Raw genomic sequence first — 12,706 nt, 5'->3', positions numbered from 1 at the left:
CATTTAAATAAAACATGCTGGGGGAACAGATACGTGACTCAAAGGATCCTGGCGTTATGGCATATGCTTCTCATACATATGAAGCAGAGTTCATCGCTGACCCTATTCAAACAAAACCTTAACCAATGGGAAATTTCAAATTCACCTCTCATCTGGCTCCCATGTCTGATGGACAGAGGCTGTCAGTAAGCAATATGTTCTCCAATTAACATCCTTCTACCAAATCCCTTAGCTACCTCTTTAATAACAACCCCCCCATATAATAGATGCCCAGGATACTCAGGGACAAACTGGATTGGGTGCATGTCTAGGCCTATAAAGCCCCTAGTGGTTGTTAGTCTAGTAACAACCTATTAATCTATCCACACAAACACTAGCTACACCTGCAAATACTTTTTAAATGCAACACACAAATACCCTGCTGTATTTTTCACCAGTACATTTTCTTAAGGATCAGTGGGGCTAGAAAATGAAAAAAAATTTCTTACCCAGATGTTCTATGTTACAACAATGCCTCCTCGCATTCTAGCAGTCACTAATAATTTCTGTTTTTTTCTAATATAACGTCCTAATTTGGACAGACATTGAGATGCATTTTTTTATTTTTATGGGTTGGTCTTTCTCTTTCCTACAGTACAAAAATGAATCTTCACACAAGCTGAGATTATCTTGTCTTACCTTCTTACGCCAGATATTTTTTGAAGTTACTTAAATGACAGGGCTCAGGTTTACTGATCTGATGATGTAAATACCATAACATTCTATCTGTGTTGTAGATCTTTGTTCATTCATTACAAATAGGACTTCAGTTCTGTCCTCGGAACCAATACGGCCGTTTCCAAGCTCGCGCCAGCCAAAAACTCTCAGTTAAGACCTACCCATAATGCCACTCTCTTAGTTACTTCAGATCTCATTTGCCACATTCCTTGTCAGACGTGCTAGCCATCTCTCTCAAAGCTAAGTTGAAAATTGTGATTTTTAAGATAGTTTCGCCTCAAAAGTTCTTATTTTTTAGTCAGTTTAGCCTTTTCTCACTGTCGCCTATAACCTACTTCTATTCCCTACCCCTTACCTTGGTAATTAAATTTCTACCATTGTTGGAACTGTCCCTCTCTCCTGCCTTTGGTAGGCCCTTCCTTACCACTTGTGGTATTTTTTTAAATACCATTGTTGGTATTCTCTCCCTTTTTTCTTTCCCTTCTTTTGCTTTTTTTATTAGGATAGCCTTGTTGCCTTACTATGTCAGACAAAGCTAAGTTGGGGTTTAAACAGTGTGACAAGTGTGGGCGTAAGATGCCCAACTCGGATGGACACGCTCTTTGTGTCTACTGTTTGGACGTGGACCATATAAAAGCAGACTGTGACATTTGTGCTAGTTTTAGTAATTGTACACTAGCAGAACGTAAAAATGAGCTCATTTTAAAAGGTTTAATTAAGACACCTTTTTCGGAGGCTCTATCTGGGTTGGAGGTCTCAAACCCTCCAAAGACCAAAAAACATAAGGAAAAATGGAGTCACTCGGTTCCTGCATCTCCATCAGTTACGGAACTGAGTCGGCTCCATGCTTCGCCAGCACCCTCGGTGCAGACCTCTTCGGCACCAGGCTGTGTATCTTCTCCCTCGGTGCCGTCTATGATATTCACCTTTATTTCGGTTCCAACCTCGGCACCACTGACTTCGGTGCCATCCTTGGATCTGATATTGGCTCCTAAGACTGTACCTGCATTGGCACCATCTCCAACCATGGTGCTGATAGTTTCCTCGGCTCCATCGGCTCCTAAAGTCGAATATCTGCCAAGGACAAGATACTCTCCAACTTATGACCCTTTTTTGGGGCAGAGGTTTAGCCCCTTTCTAGAAAGACCTGATTTTCCTTCAGCAGCCTCCATTAGATCCACCAGGAGTTTTTTGGAATTAGACCTAGTATGGGTTGTGAACCAGCTTCTGGCAGCTAGGGGATTGCCCATTCCAGCTAGACCTTCCATCCCTCTTGGCTCAGAATCTTTTACTACATATTTCCCTGTTTATCCTCCTCCAGCCTCTATCCAGGTCCCGGAGATGTCAGTACAGCAGTTTTTCCCCTGTTGGCGCAGGCCACCCTTGCTGCATTGGCTCAGGTGGAGCCGATGCTCTCTCGGAGCAGTGCTTGGACCATCCGTACCTTAGTACCTAGCCCAGCACCTATTTTCTTGCTGACACTGTCTATGTCCATGGCTCCGACAGCTTCCAGTCCTCTCGGAGCTCCTTACCTGGAGGTGGGCTCCTCAGGGTGGGTGTGATTTCGGTTCCGAGGTTGTCCTTCTCAGTTCCGGGCTCCTATCCCTCCTCGGGTGGGCCTGCTTTCCAGATGATGGAGAGGGTCCTTGCCTCCACAGACTCACAGTCAGCACCAATGTCATCAGCATCAGACCCCCCCCCCAGTATGCAGCTATCCCAACCCCCTATATCGGGACCCTGGGCACAGGAGCCGCAAGATCCCCCTTTGAAGGGAACAACTTCTCCGGAGTCCTCCTCAGAAGATCCCACTAAGAAGCCACCCCGGAAGAAAAGGTGGAGGCACCTTGATTCCCCGGAGGAATCTATCACTGAAGACACCGATTGTGATGAGGGGGGAGGGTCCCCATGGTCTCCCCAGACGACATCTCATTCGGAGACATTCTCAAAATCCTCAAGCAGCGGGAAGACTGGAAATCCTCGAACCCTTCTTCTGAGGAATTGGTGTTCTTGCAGGCCTTCTCTGCCCAGCCATCTACTTCCTGGGTGACCCCTCCAGCAGATGACCTTGTTAAGCTCATTGTGCAGTGTGCCTGGAAGGCCCCGGACAATGTAGAACCTGTCATGGCGGCAGCCACCAAGAGGGAACTGGCAGAAGATAGTTCCACTGTCCATCCTCTGAACAGGGAGTCTCAGGCCATGGACGAACTAGGGAAGTGGACCTATGCTTCAGTGACCTTCGCCATTCAGTTGCTGAACTATCTGGCACACTTCATTCGCCTCCAAAGAGACCTAATTTCTGAAATATCTTCATCTTTAGCGGGAGTACTGCCTGATGAGGTGCATGGCACTGTCGCCTCGCAGCTAGCTACCCTTGAATCCATCTCGAACTCCTTGATGTGTTTGATATCTCAGACCACCGAGGGGGCAGCTCATTATCATGAGACGTAATACTTGGATGCAGTTGTGTGACTTCGTAGACCCCTATAAATCTTCTTTCGTCAATGTACCTGTCGACAAATCTGCACTTTTTGGACCCAAAGTACGGACCCAAAGACTGAAAGACCTTGTCTGCTGTGGGCATATGCTTTTCCAACCCCCAGAGGTCCTACTCCAGGAACCAGAAGGGAGGAAAAATGTGGTTCAAGAAATCCCAAGGATCTTTTCATGACACTCATGGTGAGCAATCCCCCCCGGGGCAGTGGGGGCAACTCATCTGGAAGACGTCCCTTTTAGGGTAGAGGGGGTTCGTTTAACCAGGGCTCTAGAGATTCTTTCTCTGGCAGACCCTACCAGCACTCCTGAGCAGCAGCCCGATTGCTTTCCTCTGGAAGCAGTCGGGGTCGTTTTTCTCTGCACCTACCAGCCTGGCAACTTATTACTACTGATGTTTGGGTGCAGAGAATAATATCCAGAGGCTATCAAATACCATTCAGTTTAACTCCCAGACCCGTCAAACGAATCCCCGATGTGCCACCCAATCAGAGAGATTTAGCAGCCTTAGAAATAGAAAAGCTGCTAAGAAAAAGAGTCATCCAACCAGTCCCACCAGTCCAGACAGGATCCGGGTTTTACTTGAGGTTCTTTTTAGTGCCAAAATAGACAGGGACTGGAGACCGATCCTGGATGTCAGCCTATTGAACAAATTTATCAAACCTCAAAAATTTGGGATGGTCATGGTACAGTTCATTCTCCCCTTCCTAGGGAGGGACAACTGGATGTACTCTATAGACCTCCAGGATGCATACTACCACATAAAGATGGATCACCACTCCCGGAGGTTTCTCCACTTCCGGCTGGGAGGCAATCACTACCAGTTCAGGGCACTGCTATTCGGTCTCTCGACAGCCACCCCGAGTGTTCACCAAATGTATGACAGTTGTGGCAGCTCGTCTTCTACTACAAGGATTCCAGGTGTTTCCGTATCTAGACGATTGGCTCCTTACTACTCCGACCAGGAATCTCCTAGTCCGCAGCCTGTCTTACACTCAAGGTCTCGCTCTCTGCTTGGAGATTACAATCAACAAGGACAAATCTCAAATGTCCCCAACAAAGACACTGGAATTTATTGGAGTGGTCTTCGACACAACATCCTGTCAAGTTCTCTCCCCCTCACAGGCTTTTGAAAATAAGGCACCAAATCCAAGACCTTCTTCATCAAACCTGTGTATCAGCATGCCTTGCACTGCAACTCTTAGGCTCCATGGCAGCTGCCATTACATTAGTACCACTGGCGAGGCTGCACATGAGAATCCTGCAGTGGCTCCTTTCCGCACAATGGTCATTTTTAACTCACCCACTCGACCACGATACGTCTTACAAACCGTTGTAAGGAAGAAATTCTATTGTGGATGAAGCCACAAATGAATCTTTGATGTTGAACGGTCTGTCTTCCCCAGCCCACGGCCATGGTGACCATGGATGCTTCCCTGTTAAGGTGGGGGGGACATTTCCAGGGAAAGATGGTCCAAGGCAGATTGTCCCCCATGGAGGCCAGTTTGCACATAAATGTCCTGGAACTGAGGGCAGTTCTCTTAGCATTCCATGCATCCCTACCTTCTGGGACCATTGCAATTCAGTCAGACAACATGTCAGTCATCTGGTATATCAACAAGAAAGGCAAAACCAGGCCTTACCCCCTGTGTCAGGAAGCCATGAGGATTTGGTACTGGGCGATAGCCTCCAACCGCTTTCTTATAGTAACGTACATTCCCGGGAGTTCCAACCTTATTGCAGACAATCTGAGCAGGAACATCCTGATGCCTCACGAGTGGTCCCTCAACCCTGAAACAGCAGATTGGATCTTCCAACGCTGGGGCAAGTCTTGCTGTGATCTGTTTACCCCCCCCCCCCAAACAACAAATACAGAAGCTACTTTGCCCTGATTCCCCCTCAGGGGGAACCCCCAAGGGATGCTCTTAACGCATGATTGGCCCCCAGGTCTTCTGTATGCCTTTCCCCCATTTCCCCTCATTCCAAAATTTCTCCAGAAATCTTAAAGGTTGAGAAGCAAAGTGATCCTCATTGCTCCCTATTGGCCCCATCAAGTCTGGTTCCCATTTCTATAGCCTCATCTGATTCACAGCCTGTGGATCCTGGATCATTCCCAAGACCTGTTATCTCATCCTCAGGGACTGATTCATCCGAATCTCCACAGTCTCAAGCTCACAGCTTGGTTCCTCCACTTCCAATGATTGCCAGGATGCCTGACATCCCATCTCCTGTTCGTGAAATTCTTCTGGCTTCACACAAACCTTCCACCAGGAAAGTTTGTTCTAGTAAATGGACAAGGTTTTCTATTTGGGCCAAAGATCAAAACATAGATCCCTTCTCTATGTCTATTCAAAAGATCCTTCAATACCTGATGACTCTTACATGCAGGAGCCTCAGCATCGACAATTACTGTACATTTAGCAGCTATTGCCAGTTTTCATAATGGATTTGATAATTCTTCGATTATGTTACACCGCCTATGCAATACATTTTTGAAAGGAGTATTACACGTTAGAGTGTTGATAGAGAAGTACAGAGAAGGTCAGAAGGAGCTGCATTGTGTCTTTCTGGACGTAGAGAAAGCATATGACAGGGTGCCTAGAGAGGAGTTGTGGTATTGTATAAGGAAGGGTGCCTAGAGAGGAGTTGTGGTATTGTATAAGGAAGTCGGGAGTGTCAGAGAAGTATGTAAGAGTGGTACAGGATATGTATGAGGGTAGTGTGTCAGCGGTGAGGTCTGTGGTGGGAGTGACGGATGCGTTTAAGGTGGAGGTGGGATTACATCAAGAATCAGCTCTGAGCCCTTTCTTATTTGCAATGGTAATGGACAGGTTGACAGACTAGATCAGACAGGAGTCCCCGTGGACTATGATGTTTGCAGATGACATTGTGATCTGTAGTGAGAGTAGGGAACAGGTGGAGGAGACCCTGGAGAGGTGGAGATATGCTCTAGAGAGAAGAGGAATGCAGGTCAGCAGGATTAAGACAAAATACATGTGTGTGAATGAGAGGGAGGATAGAAGAATGGTGAGGATGCCGGGAGTAGAGGTGGCGAAGGTGGATGAGTTTTAATACTTGGGATCAACAGTTCAGAGTACTGTTGAGTGTGGAAGAGAGGTAAAGAAGAGTACAGGCAGGGTGGAGTGGATGGAGGAGAGTGTCAGGAGTGATTTGTGACAGATGGGTACCAGTAAGAGTGAAAGGGAAGGTCTACAAGAGGGTGGGTTGGAGACAGTGGCATTGACAAAAAGGCAGGAGTCAGAGCTGGACGTGGCAGAGTTAAAGTTGTTAAGATTTGCACTGGGTGTGACGAGGGTGGACAGGATTAGGAATAAGTATATTAGAGGGTCAGCCCATGTTGGAAGGTTTGGAGACAAAGCCAGAGAGGCAAGATTATGTTGGTTTGGGCATGTGCTGAGGAGAGATGCAGAGTATATTGGGAAAAAGATGTTAAGGATGAAGCTGCCAGGTAACCGAAAAAGAGGAAGGCCTAAGATAAGGTTTATGGATGTGGTGAGAGAGGACATGCAGGTGGTTGGTGTGACAGAGCAAGATGCAGAGGGCAGGAAAAAATGGAAACAGATGATCCGCTGTGGTGACCCCTAATGGGAGCAGCTGAAAGAAAAAGAAGATTACACATTAAACCTCTGGTCAAGCTTCCCTTAGAACCCTGGGACTTGACTTTGGTGCTTCAGTCTCTCACAGGTCCTCCTTTCGAGCCCTTTGATTCATGTGATTTAAAGTTTTTGTCATGGAAAAAAACCTTACTTCTAGTAGCACTTACATCAGTGAGAAGAGTATCTGAGCTACAGGCCTTGAGTGTCAAGAGGCCTTACTTGATCTTCCACATCGATAGGGTGTCCCTTCGTACTGACCCTTCTTTCTTGCCCAAGGTCATTTCTGGATTTTCCATTAACCAATCTATTGACCTGCCGGTTTTCTTCCCTCAGCATTCTGATAGAGGGGAGTACCTTTTGCACACCGTTGATGTGCATCGGCAGCTTTGTTGTTATTTGGACAAGACTAAATCTTTCAGGAAAACAGATCAATTGTTTGTGGCCTTTGCAGGACCCAGATTGGGTATACCTGTTTCCAAAATGACTTTATCCTCCTGGCTTAGAAACATCATTACCTTTATCTACCAACAGAATAAGCTATCCTTACCTTCCAGAATAAAGGCTCATTTTACCAGATCAATGGCTACTTCTGTAGCATTTCATTCCAGAGCCTCTATGGATGATATATGCACAGCAGCCACTTGGGCAAGATGTCATACCTTTATCTCTCATTACAAATTGGATTTGGCCTCCAGGGGATGAGCATCTTTTGGTTCTATGTTGCTCAGGAATATCCTTCCTTAGGGCCACCCAGGACTCAAGTAGCTGGGGACTCAGTCCTATTTGTAATGAATAAACAAAGATTTGCAACATCAGATAAAGAAGTTATGTCTTACCATAACGTTCCATCTGTGTTGTAGATCTCTGTTCATTCATTACTTCCCACCTTCCTTCCCCTGCCTGGACTCCTGGTTGACTTAAGAAACTCCTGTTTAGGGTATTTGCTCAGATAGAGCCTTCTACTATGTTTCTATTACTACCGCTATTATATAGGGGTGGGCAAACTCGATCTGGAGTAACTAGGAGAGGAGCATTATGGGTAGGTCTTAGCTGAGAGTTTTTGGCTGGCACAAGCTTGGAAACAGCCGTATCGGTTCCGAGGACAGAACTGAAGTCCAATTTGTAATGAATGAACAAAGATCTACAACACAGATGGAATGTTATGGTAAGACCTAACTTGTTTTTAACTCTGAGAATCTTGGGACAGAGTATCTGAAAGATTCTTCCTGTGGCATTCTATAGTTACGGTTCTTTTTATGTTTCAAACAGACTGCAGTTAACAGCTTTTTTTTCTGTTGCAAAATATTGCTTATATTAGATGCTTTGAAAAAAAATAAAGATCACTTAGCACCTCAAGTCACTTTTTCTGTAATTTGTATCAGGTTTCTTCATTCTGATACTACAAAATAAAAGATCTGTGAATTCCCAAAGGGTCGACTGATCTATAACTCAGAGTAGGAAAAAAATTAAGATGTAAATGACAGAACACAATTACTATAGTGACACAAAAGCTAATTCCTAAAGAAGGTATCATGAGAATTATTCAAACCCAACTCAGTATTCACTGAGGACAGAGAATAGGATAGAAACACTCACAGAAAGTAAGAACAGGTAAAGTATGCTTTTTTTAATATCTGGCAGAGCATAGAGTATTTTTAAGGGAGGAAAATACAATGTAGAAAATAATAAAATTTGTGTTTAGGATGTAGCTGTCCTCATCCCTAAAGACCCCAATGTTCTGGTACAACCGATTCCATCCCTTATAGTGCTGACTCTCTGCCATTAGCACTACTTCTGTGCGTCATTCTCGAAAACAATGCCCTTATTGAAATATTCATGAACTGATGTCACATAGGCCTGCATGTCAACACAGTTTTGCTCTTAGCTACTGCACTGGTGATGGAGCTCAATAAACTAAATCTAGAGTTGGGGCATCATATACAAGAGGAATCAAAACTAGCTCCTACTTACAAGAGTTACTGCTGAATATAACAGCTAGAGATTAACATCATATGAGGATTGATATGCCAACCACTGTAAAGCATGTTCAGTGAAATTACTACAATATTACTTGTGGACAACAGAATGTGAGAGTTAGGGCCACCTTGTGACACAGTAGTCATGTAATATGGTGCACAAACACATATGTGAAGCTTTCAGCTCATCAGATGGCCATTTCCTTTGATGGCATCACAGTTCTGTGCATTGTGTTCTCACAGTATGTGCCTGGACTTGTGTTCCAGTACTAGCACTGCTGTGCAGCATTTGAGGGTACTGTACTCTTCAGGCAGTGCAGCGCTAAACTATAGCCCTCTCTGTCTAAGCTGAGGGTAGTTCATATGTCAAATATCCAGTGGTCCTTCATGAACCTCCACCAAGGAAAGTTTTAAACATTATTAAAATATACAAACAAGCTTTACTTAAAAAATGTACACAATTACAAAATAAACACAGTATAAACTCCATGAAAAATATTTCAAAGGAAAATATAATATGGAAGAGCAAGGTTCTCTTTTTTTGTAGTTTCCTACATTATTTTTCTACTTTTCACATTGCTTTCCCATAACCACCTAGTCTCCCATCTTTTAAGATTTTTGAATATAATTTAGTGTTGGTTCCACCATTCCTGTCTCTCCTTTAGTTTTGTGAAAACTGTGGATATATACATACATAATCCACTTAATAGTCATTATAAACAAGTAATAGAAATAATAATATAGCCATTATAAACAAGTAATAGACATAATAATATAATAATAATAATTGATAGTAATAGACATAATAGTCCACTTGTGTAGGCTAAATGATAGTAAAGTTTACTTTGACTTTAACATAATACAGATGGAATACTTTAAAGGAAATAACTCTCCCAAGCTGTATTCCCTAATGGCCATAAAAGAAAAGAAAATAGACACATTGGTGCTAGTTGTAATACACTAATGTCTGAGGATCTGCACACTGCAATCACAGTACAATGATGCTTTAAAAATGCAAGATTACAATATACAAGTCATTGGTAAGCACTGGGAATATGAACCATAAATATACAGGAATCACACAAGATAACCCAATATCAACTATTAAGACAGTAGAAATGAAAAAGACACTGCTAATATACCGCAGTATGAAAAACTGCAGAGGGAGAATATTCAGTGGTGAAGCATGCTGGCCACCCACCATTACAAACACCTCATTTCAATAGCCAGTTTGTTTGAACATTTAGGGTTACCATTTGTATTTCAATGCAGCTTCACCAGTTTCAAAAAAAGCATCATAAGCATGAAACCATACTATAATTTTAAACCATTATACTACATAAATCAAATACACAAACCTGAAAATGTGAAACAGTCCATTTTTGCTGGCCAGCTAGTGCCGTATATAACCTTATTCACTCGGTTCAATAGCTGAAATGCATCAAGGCGATGTTTTTGATTACTGGCCAACATATCCTTAAGAAGCTGTTTAACGCCCTGTGACATGAAAGTTCTAGGATTATGAGGAATGCACAATTCCAGCTTTGGGTTTTCTAGCATCAGTTTTCCAATTGGTCTGGCTTCAGTCCCCTGGAGCACATAAGCACCTAGGACTTCTCTCTTTCTTTCAGCATCCAGAAATGTTATCCGCTCAAGCATAGCCCATATTATGATGCCAAGAGAAAAAATGTCAGCTTTAGCTGTATACTTCCCTTCCCAGACTTCTGGTGCCATGTAGAAATCAGAACCACAGGGTGATGATAACCAGAAATTGTTTAAGTTGACATTGATCTTCTCTTCTTTTTTGGTCAATGTGGCACAAACCTTGCTAAGTCCAAAGTCTGCCACTTTAAGGACAGGAACCCCAGATTTTTCAGTTATCAAGATATTTTCTGGTTTGAGGTCCCTGTGAACAACATGATTCTTGTGTAGAAATACAATGGCATTGGTTAACTGGAGCAGAAAACTAGCATATATTACTTGGTCTAACTGTCGTGACAGTACATAATTGTTCAAGTCCCCACTTTCGCAAAACTCCAGTACAAACCACAGGTAGCATGGCTCCAAAGCACTACCCAAGATTCTCTCACCTAGAAGAAAGGTGGAGAAAAGCAGTCAGTTCCAGCAGCATTCATTCATTCTTCCAGGAGCCACATAAATTCAAAGGAAAAATGAAACAAAAAATAATGTGCTTTACTGAACTTTTCAAATTGCAATAAAATAAAAACAACACTTTTTCTTACACAACTAATCAAGCTAAAAGTAAAATAATGGAATAAGATAATATTTAAAGGAAAACAACTTTGGAACTCAAAAAATGTATTTTTTTTCCAAAGTATTTGTATTCTGGGCTGTTTTAGTACATCAAAGCCACTATGAGTGTTTATTGTTGTACTCTAACATGTTTTATCATAAAATGACCCAAATGTGACCTTGTTTTACTACTGTGTTCTTTATATCCCAGAAGCCAGTTCAGTTCCCCTTTATATGAATCATACTGCTATTGTAATCACAATGGTTTTAAATCCCTAACAAAATAAAATAGTTAAACTGTAGCTTTCTCCAAGACTGACAAACTGTATTCCTTTCTTTTCTGCTGAAGTACAGCTATCTTCATGCAGCACATTTTCCCACTTCTTTCTCTGAAGGTTGGGTGCTGGGCTGGCAACTCGACACTGTCAAATCAACTGCCAATCATAAGCGGATCGATGATCCGCTGTGGCGACCCCTAACCGGGAAAAGCAGAAAGACTTTTTTTGTATTGCTACTCCTTGATTTGTGACATTTTGAATACTGACAAATCATCAAAACCATAATCCCTACACATGACAAATTAGTGTTTATTTTCTGTGCTTTGCAAGGCTAAAATTGCTATCTATAAAGATGTTACAGTTATAGAAAAGAAAACCTCCAACATGTTGCTTACTATAAAAAATGTGGACCGTTACATGCTGTTTCTGTTTATCCTTCTTTTCTGCAATAAAGACAGTGGAGAAATGTTTTTGATACTGGGCATCCCCAGGATTCAATAAGGCCTACACGAAGTGTACACTGTTCTGAGTGAACAGACAACACAAGCATAACTCACACCTTCTTCCTTCTAATTTTAGTTTTCCTAGTGATTTTCTTGCAGCTTTAAATATTGACAGGGATTCATAAAGGTTACCACAAACTGTAGACTACATGTACCCTTAGTGTAATCTTTCTGATTGACTAGAAAGCACAGACATATGGTAGGGATGTTCTTGAATACATATCATTTAGTGTATATTTAGTGTTATTTTTATTAAATAAAAAGCAGGGACTGCCTATATAAGATTCTGGACAGTACATGACAGGAAAAAGAAAAACTACAGAATTTCCTGTGTGCATGATACATTGTGCGGGTAGAAAAAAATTCCACTGCTAAAGCATGCTAGAGTTTTTTAAAAAGGAGGGTGGGCTTTCTCTTCCTTTGGTTGCAAGGCAAGGATATGAAAATTTTATAAAATATAAGCTGATTTCTGGAAAATAAGCCATACTGGAATTATATTATAGCGAGAAATAAACCTTGTGGTAACTGCAGGCAAGGGTGGACTTTTTCTTAAATAAAATGGCATACAGGTGGACCCTTACACATCTGCCACAAGTTTATAATCAGAAATGCACAACATTATATTTAGTCCCCTCTATCACACACAACATGCCTTCTGTATACTTACTTAACATATCATTCTTAAATAAGTGATAAAAATAGCTGTAAATTCAGGCATAAATCTCTCTGGTGAAACTCCAAGGAAGGAAAATAATGTAAACAACAGTTTTCTGTAAACACGTATTTTCAAATTCGTATTTGGATTTCAATAGTAGCCACCTCTTTGAGCAAAGGTTCAGTATAATTTAAGTTACAGCAAGATGGTGCGAATT

At 42.4% G+C, this 12,706-nt stretch overlaps 1 protein-coding gene across 1 annotated transcript in view; it reads right to left on the bottom strand.

Annotated features, from left to right (window-relative positions):
• The window catches only part of LOC122816218 (serine/threonine-protein kinase 35-like), a 95,479-nt gene that overhangs the window by 50,624 nt on the left and 32,149 nt on the right, over positions 1 to 12,706 (bottom strand). The window contains exon 2 of the mRNA XM_044088965.1: positions 10,159 to 10,890. Within this exon, the coding sequence (XP_043944900.1) occupies positions 10,159 to 10,890 (732 nt within the window). The remainder of the gene's footprint in view (positions 1 to 10,158; positions 10,891 to 12,706) is intronic.

Source organism: Protopterus annectens, chromosome 12.part0 (assembly GCF_019279795.1).
Source record: "Protopterus annectens isolate FY-2018-M chromosome 12.part0, PAN1.0, whole genome shotgun sequence".
Classification (NCBI taxonomy): domain Eukaryota; kingdom Metazoa; phylum Chordata; order Ceratodontiformes; family Protopteridae; genus Protopterus; species Protopterus annectens.
The sequence above is the reverse complement of the archived record's forward strand: the minus strand, read 5'-3'. Positions and strand labels throughout refer to the sequence as shown.